Source organism: Salvelinus fontinalis, chromosome 31, assembly GCF_029448725.1.
Source record: "Salvelinus fontinalis isolate EN_2023a chromosome 31, ASM2944872v1, whole genome shotgun sequence".
In the NCBI taxonomy this organism is placed as follows: Eukaryota; Metazoa; Chordata; class Actinopteri; order Salmoniformes; family Salmonidae; genus Salvelinus; species Salvelinus fontinalis.
The window spans coordinates 34,346,986-34,362,463 of NC_074695.1; the positions used below are offsets into that span (position 1 = coordinate 34,346,986).

General features: G+C 40.0%; 1 protein-coding gene across 1 annotated transcript; it reads right to left on the reverse strand.

Moving 5' to 3' along the window:
• Positions 1 to 594: 594 nt before the first annotated feature.
• Positions 595 to 10,994, reverse strand: LOC129830102 (calcium/calmodulin-dependent protein kinase type 1B-like). The gene is made up of 12 exons (XM_055892332.1): positions 9,855 to 10,994; positions 8,923 to 9,009; positions 8,472 to 8,603; positions 8,313 to 8,387; positions 8,063 to 8,201; positions 7,671 to 7,794; positions 7,493 to 7,568; positions 7,284 to 7,396; positions 6,988 to 7,066; positions 6,196 to 6,283; positions 4,094 to 4,196; positions 595 to 984 (listed from the first exon to the last, which is right to left on the reverse strand). Exons 2-11 carry the CDS (start codon positions 8,997 to 8,999, stop codon positions 4,095 to 4,097), a joined length of 1,005 nt encoding a protein of 334 aa, XP_055748307.1. The 5' UTR covers positions 9,000 to 9,009; positions 9,855 to 10,994; the 3' UTR covers positions 595 to 984; position 4,094.
• Positions 10,995 to 15,478: the final 4,484 nt, after the last annotated feature.

Sequence of the window (15,478 nt, forward strand, 5' to 3'; positions counted from 1 at the left end):
ATATTGTTGCTTTAAAGGCCCAGTGCAGTCCAAAAAAAATATTTTATATACATTTCCACACTATGAAGTTGGAATAATACTGGGAAATTGTGAAAAGTATGATAATGCCCTTTTAGTGTAAGAGCTGTTTGAAAAGACCGCCTGAAATTTCAGTGGGATGGAGTTTTGGCCTGCCTGGTGACATCACCAGGTGGTAAATTTGTTAATAGACCAATAAGAACGAGAATTCCAAACTTCTCTGCCAATAACAGCTAGTTTTCAGTTTTCCACTCTCCACTTAGACCACTCCCAGACAGTCCTAGCAAAATTCCTGCTTGAGAAATTGCTCTTCGCTAAGAAGCTATTTTTGTTTATTTTTGATCATTTTAATTGAAACAATCACAGTAAGGTACTTAATTGTTAATCAGAAATGATTTGATATTGAGATAAAAACAGCTGCATTGAACCTTTCATTTGGGGTTCGTCATTTTCAATGCTGCAGATTTAGTCAATTTCATTTGTTCTTATTCTTCCCAAGACAATCAAGAATGCTAATGACTGTGTCAAACTCAACAAGAGGGTGATCATAGATCAAACTAGGAGGAAAAAATACAGTGTTTTCTAACATTTTTATTGGTGAAGAATACAAGGGTCTATAGAGACTTAATAACGTTCAAGAAAACATGTTTACATCCATGCATGGTCAACAGATACTAAGCCTATATGGATTTATCAACACAATTACACTTGATGAGTCAAATTAGTCTTATTGCTGAAGTGTATGGGGCCCAACCAGAGACTGAGCAATGTTTAGATGACAGACAACAAAAATAAGAACTTAAGCTTGATTAAGAGTGCTCTCTGCTGGCAGAAAGAAAGTTTCACACTGTATTTGCTTTTTATCACATACAGAGACGCTTGAGAACAGAAATGACCACTCAGACTGGTCTGTCACAGGATTCTTCTGGGCAATTTCTCTTCTACCCATGGATTAAAGGTCACAACCTAAACCAAGGGAAAAGAAACACAGGTTACTGTAGCTACTGTGACCATTGTCTGTTAGCTGCGGGATTGTGATACTGAGCTATTTATGCTATTCAAATCAAATCAAATTGTATTAATCACATTTGCCGAATACAACAGGTGCAGACCTTACAGTGAAATGCTTACTTATGAGCCCTTAACCAACAATGCAGTTAAATCTATTTTTTTTAAACACAAAAAAACAAGTAATTAAAGAGCAGCAGTAAAATAACAATAGTGAGACTACAGTATATACAGGAGGGTACAGGTACAGAGTCAATGTGTGGGGGCACAGGTTAATTGAGGTAATATGCACATGTGGGTAGAGTTAATAAAGGGACTATGCATAGGTGATAACAACAGAAAGTAGCAGCGGTGTAAAAGAGGGGGGGCGATGCAAATAGTCTGGGTAGCCATTTGATTAGGTGTTCAGGGGTCTTATGGCTTGGGGGTAGAAGCTGTTTAGAAGCCTCTTGGACCTAGACTTGGCACTCCGGTACTGCTTTCCCGTGCGGTAGCAGAGAGAACAGTCTATGACTAGGGTGGCTGGAGTCTTTGACAATTTTTAGGGCCTCCCTCTGACACCGCCTGGTATAGAGGTCCTGGAATGCAGGGAGCTTGGCCCCAGTGATGTACTGGGCCGTTCGCACTACCCTCTGTAGTGCCTTGCGGTCGGAGGCCGAGCAGTTTCCATACCAGGCAGTGATGCAACCAGTCAGGATGCTCGCGATGGTGCAGCTGTAGAACCTTTTGAGGATCTGAGGACCCGTGCCAAATCTTTTCAGTGCCCTCTTCAGGACTGTCTTGGTGTGCTTGGACCATGTTAGTTTATTGGTGATGTGGACACCAAGGAACTTGAAACTCTCAACCTGCCCACTGCAGCCTCGTCGATGAGAATGGAGGCGTGCTCGGTCCTCTTTTTCCTGTAGTCCACAATAATCTCCTTTGTCTTGATCACGTTGAAGGAGAGGTTGTTGGCCTGGTGTTTAGTCCCAGGGTCCTTAGCTTATTGATGAGCTTTGAGGGCACTTTGGTGTTGAACGCTGAGCTGTAGTCAATGAATAGCATTCTCACATAGGTGTTCCTTTTGTTCAGGTGGGAAAGGGCAGTGTGGAGTGCAATAGAGATTGCATCATCTGTGGATCTGTTGGGGCAGTATGCAAATTGGAGTGGGTCTAGGGTTTCTGGAATGGTGTTGATGTGAGCCATGACCAGCCTTTCAAAGCACTTCATGGCTACAGACTTGAGTGCTACGGGTCGGTAGTCATTTAGGCAGGTTACCTTAGTGTTCATGGGCACATACACTATGGTGGTCTGCTTAAAACATGTTGGTATTAAAGACTCGGACAGGGAGAAGTTGAAAATGTCAGTGAAGGCACTTGCCAGTTGGTCAGCTCATGCTCGCAGTACACGTCCTGGTAATCCATCTGGCCCTGTGGCCTTGTGAATGTTGACCTGTTTAAGCTGCGGAGAGCGTGATCACACAGTTTTCCAGGAACAGCTGGTGCTCTCATGCATGTTTTAGTGCCATTTGCCATTTGCATGTTTTAGTGCCATTAGTTTAGCTCGTCTGGTAGGCCCGTGTCACTGGGCAGCTCTCGGCTGTGCTTCCCTTTGCTTCCCTAGTCTGTAATGGTTTGCAAGCCCTGCCACATCCAACGAGCATCAGAGCCGGTGTAGTACGATTCAATCTTAGTCCTGTATTGACGCTTTACCTGTTTGATGGTACGTCGGAGGGCATAGCGGGACTTCTTATAAGCTTCCGGGTTAGAGTCCCGCTCCTTGAAATCGGCAGCTCTAGCCTTTAGCTCAGAGCGGATGTTGCCTGTAATCCATGGCTTCTGGTTGGGGTATGTACGTACAGTCACTGTTGGGACGACGTCATCGATGCACTTATTGATTAAGCCAATGACTTATGCGGTGTACTCCTCAATGCCATCGGAGGAATCCCTGAACATATTCCAGTCTGTGCTAGCAAAACAGTTCTGTAGCTTAGCATCTGCTTCATCGACCACTTTTTTATTGATCTAGTTACTGGTGCTTCCTGCTTTAATTTTTGCCTGTAAGCAGGAATCAGGAGGATAGAATTATGGTCAGATTTGCCAAATGGAGGGCGAGGGAGAGCTTTGCATGTGTCTCTGTGTGTGGAGTAAAGGTGGTCCAGAGTTTTTTTTGTCTCTGGTTGCACATTTAACATGCTGATAAAAATGTGGTAAAATGGATTTAAGTTTCCCTGCATTAAAGTCCCCGGGCTGCCAGGAGCGCAGCCTCTGGGTGAGCGTTTTCTTGTTTGCTTATGGCGGAATACAGCTAATTCAATGTTGTCTTAGTGCCAGGCTCTGACTGTGGTGGTATGTAAACAGCTACGAAAAATACTGATGAATACTGTCTAGGTAGATAGTGTGGTCTACAGCTTATCATGAGATTACCTCAGGCGAGCAAGAGCTCGAGACTTCCTTAGATATCGTGCACCAGCTGTTATTTACAAAAATACATAGCCCGCCGCCCCTTGTCTTACCAGAAGCCACTGTTCTATCCTGCTGGTACAGCATATAACCTGCCAGCTGTATGTTGATAGTGTCGTCGTTCAGCCACGTCTCCGTGAAGCATAAGATATTACAGTTTTGAATGTCCCGTTGGTAGTTTAATCTTGCGCGTAGGTCTTCTATTTTATTCTCCAAAGATTGCACATTTGCTAGAAGAATGGAAGGAAGTGGAGGTTTATTCGATCGCCTACGAATTCTCAGAAGGCAGCTCGACCTCTGGCCCCTTTTTCTCCACCTCCTCTTCACGCAAATCACAGGGATCTGGGCCTGTTCCCGAGAAAGCAGTATATCGTTCTCATCAGGCACGTCAGACTCGTTAAAGAAAAAAAAAAAAGGATTCTGACAGTCCATGGTGAGTAATCACAGTCCTGATGTCCAGAAGTTATTTTCGGTCATAAGAGACGCTAGCGGCAACATTATGTACAAAATAAGTAAAAAAAATAAGTAACAAAAAACGCAAATAAACTAACCAAAAAACACAACCAGTTGGGGACACGTAAAATGTCTGCCTTCTTCTCCGGTGCCATTATTATTTCATCCCTCACCTTACAGTGTAGCCTTGGTCTCTGCCTTATCCTTAGCCTCCTCCTCTACTACTAGATTCTTCTTACTGAGGTGCCGCACCACCATCGTGGCATTGAATGCCCTCTGAAAATATATAATCCACAGGTACAAAAGTGTGCTTTTAGAAAAAGTACATTTTGCCATTATACCCCAGTGTATCACAGTGACAAAGTCACATGTTTCTAGTAGGTGACAAAAACGTACCTCTACCATAGACTACTTAAACTGGTACAACACTTCCACTCAAAAATAACTAACTGAAAGAACAGGCTGAGCCACGCATCCAATATAATTTCCCAGTGTGGCTTGCTTTGTTGAGGAAATTGTAGCGTTACCACCCATGACTGTATTTGTTAGTGAAATGGTTGTTGAATTTGTTCATTTTCAGTCTCGTGGCCTTCACCAAGTGAGTTCCTAGGTGTATGTTATCATTAAAATGAAGCTCTTTATGACAATACGTTTACATATCTCATTAGGAAACTCATGGTTTACAGGCCACACCAGGCCTGCAAGTAGGGTTGCAATATTCCCCTAACTAGAAATCCTGGTTGAATCATTTCTTGCTTATTCCCTCTGTTTTCCATGAATCTTCCAACTGTGATTTCTGGAAAACATGTGAAATGTGGGAATGTTACCAGAATTTTGCTATCCTACCTACAAGTCACATTATGCTGGCTTGCAAAGTGATATGTAATTCCTATTTGAATCCAGACAGATTTTGGATATCCAACAGCTGGAATTTTTATTCACCCGCAACCTGCATTCTTTATGACTGCCAGAGTTAGGCACATTTTTCTCTTGTATTATTGACTGTAAGTTTGTTTATCCCATGTGTAACTCTGTGTTCTTGTTTTTGTCACACTACTTTGCTTTATCTTGGCCAGGTCGCAGTTGTAAATGAGAACTTGTTCTCAACTGGCCTACCTGGTTAAATAAAGGTGAAATAAAATTACAAATTAAAAACATTGTGTGGCGACTACTTACGCCATTTAAACTGGAACAAACATTTCAATAACAGGTGCAAAAAAATCTAGCTAACTGATTGGATTAGTTTAGAAAAATGTATGTTATTTATCTTTATGTAGCATAAGACTAATCAATCAATGAATGTATACGCAAAAACAAAGATATTACAAACTATTCAAAAATAATCTACCTTTTTATTTATTTTATTTATTTAACCTTTATTTAACCAGGTAGGCAAATTGAGAACACGTTCTCATTTACAATTGCGACCTGGCCAAGATAAAGCAAAGCAGTTCGACACATACAACAACACATAGTTACACATGGAGTAAAAACAAACATATAGTCAATAATACAGTGAAAAAGATTAAAAAAATAAGTCTATATACAATGTGAGCAAGTGAGGTGAGATAAGGGAGGTGAAGGCAAACAGATATATGTATAAATAAATAAAAATATAAAAAGGCCATGGAGGCGAAGTGAGTACAACACAGCAAGTAAAATAAAAACTAAAAAAACACTGGAATGGTTGGTTTGCATTGGAAGAAAGTGCAAAGTAGAGACAGAAATAATGGGGTGCAAAGGAGCAAAATAAATTAATAGATAAATACAGTAGGTAAAGAACCTGCAGTAGAGCATGCTGGCAAATATGATAATGATTATGGTACAAATGTGGCTTTTTAGGGTACCACCCCAGTGACAAAGCTGTTAGTATCCTCGGAAACAGAAATGTACCTTCACATCGTATCCCTTTTTTGGAGAACAAGAGTATAATTATTGTACATTTATATTCAAAATATTGGGTACAAAAATGTACCACCAGACACTTTATCCACATATGTACCCTAAAATTTACTAAGAGGTACCATGTGAGATCATTATGTGTACCTCTGAAGGCACATTGTGTATTTTGATATTTTTGTTCCCCAGGGAACAATATTGTACACTAACTGCACCCTTATTTCTAAGAGTGTAGTGCATTCCTGCACACAGAATAATTGATTTACATAAGTCAATGTAACTGGGCATATATCCAGATTCTAGTTTTATGGGAGATATTGTATTGTGGAAGATGATTTGGACATTTTAAACAGTGCCCAGGCAGGACTAATCTTACCTTCCACTGGCTCTTAGCAAAGTTCTTCTGGATCTGCTTACTGACGGATCCATGAATGTTCTTCTCCAGAGCGGCTCCTCCTGATATCCTGATTCAACAACACACACAGCACCAATCAACAAGCCCTCAATACCATTATCATATAACTTTGGAGTCATTAGCCCGCTATGCAAAAACTGGTTGAATCAACGTTGTTTCCACATCATTTCAACAACCAAAATTCTATGTTATGACGTTGAATCAGCATGGAAAACTGATTGGATTTGAAAAAAGTCATCAACTTTTAACCTAAATCCAATGACATGGTGACATGTTTTGTTGATTTCACGTTAGTTGACAACCACACCTCAACCAAATGTAAATCAAAACTAGACATTGAACTGACATCTGTGCCCAGTGGGATGCTATGTGTACCGTATACTACATGTGATATAGTAACAGACCTACAGGATGCTTTTCATCAAAATCCCAAAGGAAACATAAAGTGATATGCAATCAATATAGATCAAGAAAATTATTATATTTTGAGCAGAAAGAATCTATTGTCTGTTTGGATTAAAGTGATCTATGTTTAAAACTCAACTGCCATGGACACTACGATAGGCTATAGAAGTATAGAAATACTTGAAAATATCCATATTTATCAAAGTACCCATTCATTGTGTTGTATAGAACATCTCATTATTTTCTTCAACTGACCAAAGACATGCACACTGATAGTACTGAGAATGTGTACTAAACGTGTTATAGAAAAGAATACACACAAAGCTCCTAATCTTTTTTTAAACTCACCAAAGATGCTTCAAGGCCTGCTCACAATTGTACCTCTTCTCTGGTTCTTTCTGCAACATGTGCGGAATGAAATCTTTTGCTGAACGGAAAAATGTGGAGAGAGAAGCAGCATTCAGGAGGACATACAATTTCAAGACAAAAGAAAGTTAAACTAAAAGCACATTGAAAGAAAGAAAAATAAGTAATTATAGCCAAGACAGTGATAACGTTGTGTGTCAAATATGTGTGAGATGTGATGTAATGAACTAATACAGGCTAGCTAAAAGGATCTCTCATAGACCAAGGTCATACTTTACCTGAATTAGAGATTTCATCCCAATACGGGGAGTCAAACTCATATTCAGCCTTTATGATCTGCCTGTACATATGTGACTCACTCTCGTCATAAAACGGAGGGTAGCCACAGAGTCTGGAACGTAAAAAATAAATCCTTTTAGCACAACATAACTTTTCACTTGTCTGTATTAAGTCAACTGTGAGGAATTAACCATTACCATACACTCACAGTATATAGGTGATCACCCCCAGAGCCCATAGGTCCACTTCTTTGCCATATGATTTCTGCTGCAGAAGCTCTGGTGCTGCACACAAAATGAAAGAGAAGGTTAATGTATGAGGCTCAAACTGCTTTAATTCTACATGATGAGGGTTCAGAAGTGATGTATGTATTTGGGGATCCTCACCCACATACGCAGGGGTTCCACATGCTGTGGTGAGCACCCCCTGCTCCTCCATCTTGGACAGGCCAAAGTCACTGATGACAATCTTGGAATCTTCCGATGGAGTCTGATACAGTAGGTTCTCAGGCTGGAATGATGACAATAGAAGGCCTAAAATAATTGACAATTAAGCTGTATCTAATAATCACTTGAACACTTCTACCAAACAATAAGAAAATCACATGAGAGTGTTGATCCCAATTATATTGAGCACATTGAAAATCTATCTACCTCAGAACTCTCAGATCCATTCTATTCTCTTTTATGTTGATATACTTGGGGGACATAACAGTAATCCTACGATGCTGTTTATAGTGAGGTTAAGTGTTTTCCTAACAGCTAGTGGACAGTTGTACCTTCAGGTCCCTGTGCACGATGCCCAGCTGGTGGAGGTATTGGACTGCCTCCAGAACCTGTTGTATGACACGGCTGGCATCCCTCTCAGTGTAACTCCCCTTCTCCAGAATACGGTCCAGCAACTCGCCTCCTGTAACACTGTGGTAACAAGCCTTCAATTGCATTGTAAAATATAAGCAACGAAATAATCAACAATTCATCTTGGATTAGATCATTTCAGGGTATCTAAATTAAAATCCCACCACCCACAGAGTCATAACCAGATAAAGCTTTGTAGATGTCTCGAAGGTCTCCTCCAATGCCACAATGTTGGGATGGTTGATTCTGAAGGGGAAACAATGGATACACTCTGAACCATTGATTTCTTGTCTATTTTGTATTAGCTAAAAGTGCAGATGTGACACTAACCTGCGTAGCACTGCTATCTCATTCTCCAACATGCCTTCTTTGCCCTTTAGCGCCCTCTTGCGGATACACTTGACTGCTACAAGTTTCAGGGAGCGGCGGTGCTGAGCCACGTACACCACGGAGAATGATCCCCTGAAACACGCCCACGGCCCACATCATATTAGTAACCATTCATACAGGCTTTCGTTCTCATTGCTTTATTTTGGGATAATAATTACTCAGTCACCCGATGAATTGCAATGGCTTCCCCCTCTGACAACTCCGGGGGCCTCTGCTAGAGAATTGTAATACTTCATAATGGGAAGAATGTGCCAGTATTTCAGTCAGCATCAAGGCATCAAGGTAATGGCTCTCACAGAATGGTATGGCTCTCACACCAAGTAAAGAGCCTTATATCTGTGTGGAAACGGCAGATCTAATCCTATGTAGCAAAAATATAACAGACACTCACTCTCCTATCTTCTCTCTCAGATCATACACTGCTGTGATGTCCTCTGCTTTCTTCCTGAATTCCTTCCCCAGAGGCATCTTCAATAGGCTTTATGCAATGGGAAAATAGAAAAATGTAATGTCTCCTTTATTTGAGCAGAAATAACTAATTCACCATTCAAAGGAAAAGCAATAAGGTTATTCACCCAATCCAATTACACTGGTTAGTTATTTGGCAAAAAATAACTCTAGGGTCTGCACATCTTTATTATTAGGTTAAGAGTAGCCTTTATTTTATATTCTAACGTGTGTAACTTCCCAAATCTTACTTTTAAAAGGTGTTCAAATGAAATAGCCTTCATAAGATAAGTCTGGAAGTAATCTGAATCATCTTTATATTGCTTTGAAGGTTTCTGAAGTTTCCGTCCCTTTCCATCGAATGGTCATGTTCCGTGCCAAATATGTCTGTACAAGGACTTCACTATTATATATATATATGTCTGTACAAGGACTTCACTATTATATATATATATGTCTGTACAAGGACTTCACTATTATATATATATATATATGTCTGTACAAGGACTTCACTATTATATATATATGTCTGTACAAGGACTTCACTATTATATATATATGTCTGTACAAGGACTTCACTATTATATTTTTCCAACAGTGTAACCAAAATGTTAAATGCAGAATTCAACTTTACAGCCTCAGGCGCATTTTAAATATATATTTTGATAGTGTTCAAGCCTATAACATACATGTGTTTATAACCTATTGTATTACCTCCAAATAGAATGGCAGAATGACTTGGTCAAATCTAACCTCCTAGTCTAAATATCACATGACTATTCAAATAAACTTTAATCTACCTGTAAAGTCTATACAATATAAAACAAGTGTGCTGTTTGGTTATATGTGGCAAAAAATAATAGGATGCCAGTTTACCTGTTGATTGCAGTGGCGGAAAATAATCCTGACTGACTGACTGTTAGCGGTCTTCACAGTTCTTCTCTCTGTACCTTCGTCACCACTCTCCTCTATGAGCATTAATTGAAAATCACACTTTTTTCCTGAAGCAACCTTGTCCACTCCACCCACACACTAACAGTACAAAGAGAAAAGCGGATAGAGAAAGCAAAGATGAAAACTGCCTCTCACAGTTACTCAACGCATCAGCTTCAAGAAAACAAGCCATGTGTAACAGCTTCCTGTCAAGAGGAACTACTCAGTAGAACATACAGTGAATAGTACATTTCTCTGCATCTGGTACATTAAGTTTGGTAGCACTGTTTACAATTTGATCAAGGAGAAAGCCATGTGCACCAGTTTACTTGCAGGTTGTCTAAGCCTGTGAAAGGAACACCACAGGCCCTATATTTACATTATGTAACCTGGCTTTTGTCTCTGCAACACCAACCTTCACTATCCTTCTACGGGCACAGGGTTATCCAGTGAATCTCATCTATCCAATCCATCTGGCACAAAGAACTCAAACAATCCTCTCGGCCAAAAGAACAGTCTATCCCACATTCTGCATGCCTTTCATAGCAGAGCTGCAAAACAGAAGAAGATGCATTTACCCTGAGGACAAAATCATGCTTTGGAACAAAAATAAAAACAATTAGTTGGGCTTAATTACTGTGCCTACTCCATCCGAAATCCAAATATATACTGTATACTAATATGAATATTATTTTGCATATGAATATTATTACACTCTCTATTGTAATCTATAATCTGCTGTTAGACACGGTAATTTCAAACTTTTAACTGCAGTGTAGAATTCAAACTGTCCTGAGTGATAACTGTCCACATTTTAGGCAGGTTGATATTGTTGTTATTGTGCCATCCAATACTGCCAATTTAAATGTGAATACTATTACAAAATCATCTTTCTGTGATGTTTGGACATTTTAGCCACTAGAGGGAAACATTGTCTGAATACACATGATGTTGTCTTTATGTTCACAGTAGAACCTTTGGGAAAGCATCTGTAAACTCTTCACTGTAGCACAATCAGTGAAACTGGTACTAAAAGACACCTTGATTTGCAGACAGGTTCCCCCAAGATTCCATTCATAGATTTCTACTGTTATATATATATGTATAAAATAGGCCTTAATTTATTTCAAAACCCTTCTCTTTACACATTGGACTCAGGCGAAATTCCCGCCAGAGGGCGCTATTATGCCTGATGACGTTTGTCCTCTGACGTCCAAACATAATCTGCCCAGCTGCTGATACACTCCAGGGTTGCCCAGCTGCTGATACACTCCAGGGTTGCCCAGCTGCTGATACACTCCAGGGTTGCCCAGCTGCTGATACACTCCAGGGTTGCCCAGCTGCTGATACACTCCAGGGTTGCCCAGCTGCTGATACACTCCAGGGTTGCCCAGCTGCTGATACACTCCAGGGTTGCCAAGCTGCTGATACACTCCAGGGTTGCCCAGCTGCTGATACACTCCAGGGTTGCCCAGCTGCTGATACACTCCAGGGTTGGGGTCAGTTCTGAATAGAGTTGCGAATTGCTCTTTAATTGCAATTCAATTCTTGAATTTCAATTCAATTTGAATTGTCCACACCCAACAGAAAGCAGAATTTGAATTGAATTTGAATTAAAGGAAGTATAATTTGATTAAATGAAATTCAAATGATTTATTTATTCTACACATCACTATACCAAATGTTTATTTTGACTTCATGTATGGCTACCAATGCCATGTAGCATATGGTTGAAACGTGTCATTTTTAAAACTCATCCTCCTAAAACAATTTTAAATAATTACACGTGTGTCGTCTATAATAATTCATCCTTCCTTTAATGTTTTAAATATCAGAAACATAAATACATTTCTCAGAATGCATTAGCTCAAACACTGCAGTATGAAACGGAACAATCCAATGACAATGTCAATTTCATGACAATGAAAGTCAAACTATTATTTCAAATGGTATGAGTATTCTTTGCATTAATAAGTGGCAGATCCATTTGATAAAATATGTGTCAAATTAATGAGACTTTAATGTCTCAGTTGAATTGGTTTGAATTGCTTTTAATTAAATTCTAGTTCCTTCAATTAAAATTATGCTTCCTGTGGGTTGTGGCCAATTCAATTCAAATTCAAGGATTCATTTCAGAAATTCCGAATTGAAGCCACCCCTAATACATTCGTGTCCCCCCGTACCACTCCGTAGATCCTTCATTCTGGATGCAACGGTATCGGTTTCCTCTTTAACTAGATTTAATGGCATGCCGACCCTTAAGAGAGTCCACTGTCCCTCCACATCCTAAGTCCAGATCTCCTGGCCGATACTCCCTGCTCAGGGAACATGCCCTCTCCCTTGGCCTGGGTGTCCAGGTTTTCCACCTGACCTCCACTTTTCCTCCACAGCCCAAGTCCAGACCTCCACACCTTGCCACGCCATCACCCCTCTCCCTGGGCATTACCCACCACCCCGTCCATAGGCATCCCTGTTACATGCAATCCGTTACTACCCAACCCTGGGTATGAGTCTGAAATAGGGAATTGTACGTTTGGGTACACCTTCTTTCCATGGTTATACCTAATGTTCTCCTGTGTCCTTATTTCTCTTGGTTAGCCTACTGTCTGCAAATACTGTTACATTGTAAATACATAGCAATTAAAAATACATGTTTCACTTTGCATCAAATTGCTTGATCCTGGGTAGATACATTATAATTACAAGTGTATCCTTTGCAACAGCATCGTAGTAACATAACATTTGATTCAATGTATCCTTTGGGACAGGTTATAACATGGCAAGGTGTGCCTTGTTTAAGGGTTGTTACAAGGTCCTAGTCTATTAGGATGCACATATCAACAATATAGCTAGCTGTTTTTTTTTGTTATACTTTCCCTTGTAGTTACATGTAACAATGTCACATTTTGTTTGGAGTTATTAACATGGTAATTCACAGGTGACTTTGAAATGTGTAATTGCAATACATAAGTTTGCAAAAACATGAAATAGATCATGAGTAATCACACATGTGGAATACCCTTCAGCAAGTGGACTTGTAATCACACCAGTTAACTGGCCTTCCATAGCTCTTCGGAGACTAAGTCATTGGTACATTTTTATTTATAAGACCATACTGAGACAGTTCTCATTCGCGTACCTACATTGTCCAGCAGACTAAGGCCAATGATCACCTACAGTGTCTTCAGATAGTATTCATACCCCTTGAATTCCTCCACATTTTGTTATGTTAAAGCCTGAATTCAAAATGTATTAAATATATTTTCTTGTCACCCATCTACGCACAATACCCCATAATGACAGTGAAAACATGTTTTTAGAAATGTTTGCAGTATTACTTTAGTGCCTTGTTGCAAACAGGATGCATGTTTAGGAATATTTTCTTCTGTACAGGCTTCTTTTCATTCTGTCAATTAAGTTAGTATTGTGGAGTAACTACAATGTTGATTCAGCCTCATTTCTCAATCACAGCCATTACTGTTTTAAAGTCACCATTGGCCTCATTGTGAAATCCCTGAGCGGATTCCTTCCTCTCTGGCAACTGTATTTATGTAGTGACTTGTGTTGATACACCATCCAAAGTGTAATTAACAACTTCACCATGGGCCTCCCGAGTGGCGCAGCGGTTTAAGGCAGGGTTTGGCCGGACAGGATGTCCTCGTCTAGCGTCTAGCGATGTCCTCGTCTAGCGATTCCTTGTGGCGGGCCAGGTGCATGCATGATGACTTCGGTCATCTGCTGTACTGTGTTTCCTCCGACACATTGGTGCGGCTGGCTTCCGGGTTAAGCAAGCAGTGTGTCAAGAAGCAGTGCGGCTTGGGAGTGTCGTGTTTCGGAGGATGCGTGGCTCTTGACCTTCACCTCTTCCGAGTCCGTACAGTTGCAGCGATGGGACAAGACTAACTACCAAAGGGATATTCAATGTCTGCTTTATATTTGTATTTATTTTAACTTATCTACCAATAGGTATTGGAAAACCTCCCTGGTCTTGTGGTTGAATCGGTGTTTGAAAATCACTGCTCGACTGACCGATCTTACAGATAACTGTATGTGTGAGGTACAGAGATGAGGCAGTCATTAAAAAATCATGTTAAACACTATTATTGCACACAGAGTGAGTCCATGCAACTTATTATGTGACTCGTTAAGCAAACGTTTCCTCCTGAACTTATTTAGACTTGCCATAACAAAGGGGTTGAATGCTTATTGACTCATGACATTATCTTTTCATTTTTTATTAATTAGTAAAAAGTCAGAAAAACATAATTCCACTTTGACATTATGAGGTATTGTATGTAGGCCAGTGCCAAAACAAATCTCTATTCAATCCATTCTAAATTCAGGCTGTAACACAACAAAATCAGTAAAAAGTCAAGGGGTGCGACTACTTTATGAAAGCACTGTCTGCTCCCAGAACTACATCTCTTTGATGATACCTAAGGCCGGCACAGACCAAGGTTAAAAAAAGCGTTCCAGTACCCTGCCCTCTACTTTAAAGGAGCTACAAAAGGACTTGAAATGACAGGAGCTCCTTAACTGATATTAAAGCCAGGGTAAAATCTATGGTGGAAAATGGTTTAGGGGGCTGTCAATGTTTTGACCCCTAGATTAACCACTTCTGCCAAAACTAATGTGCTTGTTCAATGTGTAAACTGACATTTTTAAACTGTAGTGCTTGTGTTTTATGTTGTAAATGTTTGAAACTTTGCTTGCTGATTTTTTGTCCAGGTCTCTCTTGCAAAATAGGTTTGTAATCTCAATGAGACTAACCTACCAGGAATTCAGCAGAAAATGTATTTAAACTAAGAAATATGTTCCCAGGTATCCTCACAAATAAAGAGACATATGTAATCGTGTCTCAATGTAATGAAGGTATAAAATGCTTGTTATTGTCAAATACAAATCGGATTTGGGCTTACTTGTTGTCAATTTGAATTCGACAAATGATTATAAATTAGGTTTCGGCCCCCTTACCATCCATTCCGACAAAAATTGGTTTGCAGCGGAATCTAGTTGCTTACCCCTGGTGTAAAGTAAAAAGGATAACCCATGCTGACTGGTAAGGCATTCCGGATTAATTCTAGATATGCATTCAGTGATGGGAATTTTTTTTCCCGGAAACATGTAAATCATAGAGCTGGTAAATATTTTGCGGTGTACCAGGATATAGTGTTCAGTGATGGGAGACCATTATGTATTGGTCGACCGAGCGAAGAGGCTATGCTGGTACGTGCTGTCACTGTCCATTTCAACTGTTACCACCAATGCGTTGTGACAAAATTAACCTGTTGCATGGAGAGTGTAGTAAAAATCACCTGGGCACTGAAGAAATCTGAATGGCATGTCCAGATACAGGTCACGTGGCTAAGTATTGGATATATTAGCACATATGAATGTGGTCCAAATCAGAACTGAAAAGATGTGACTCCATGTGGTTTTTAGCTGTTCACACCATTCTAAAGGAGGGGAATTATTTTGTTGTTGAATTGGGTCAATTTTAGCTACAGTGTAAAGACAACTTTAGTGTTGTATTGTAAGCAACAAAGGCAAATAATTCACAACAGAGG

Coding starts and splice junctions, on each gene's coding strand:
- LOC129830102 (XM_055892332.1), bottom strand. CDS start 8,999: ATGCCTCTGGGGAAGGAATTCAGGAAGAAAGCAGAGGACATCACAGCA. Junction 8,388..8,471: donor GAGATAGCAGTGCTACGCAG/GTTAGTGTCACA, acceptor TTTCCCCTTCAG/AATCAACCATCCCAACATTG. Junction 7,397..7,492: donor GGGGTGATCACCTATATACT/GTGAGTGTATGG, acceptor TTTACGTTCCAG/ACTCTGTGGCTACCCTCCGT.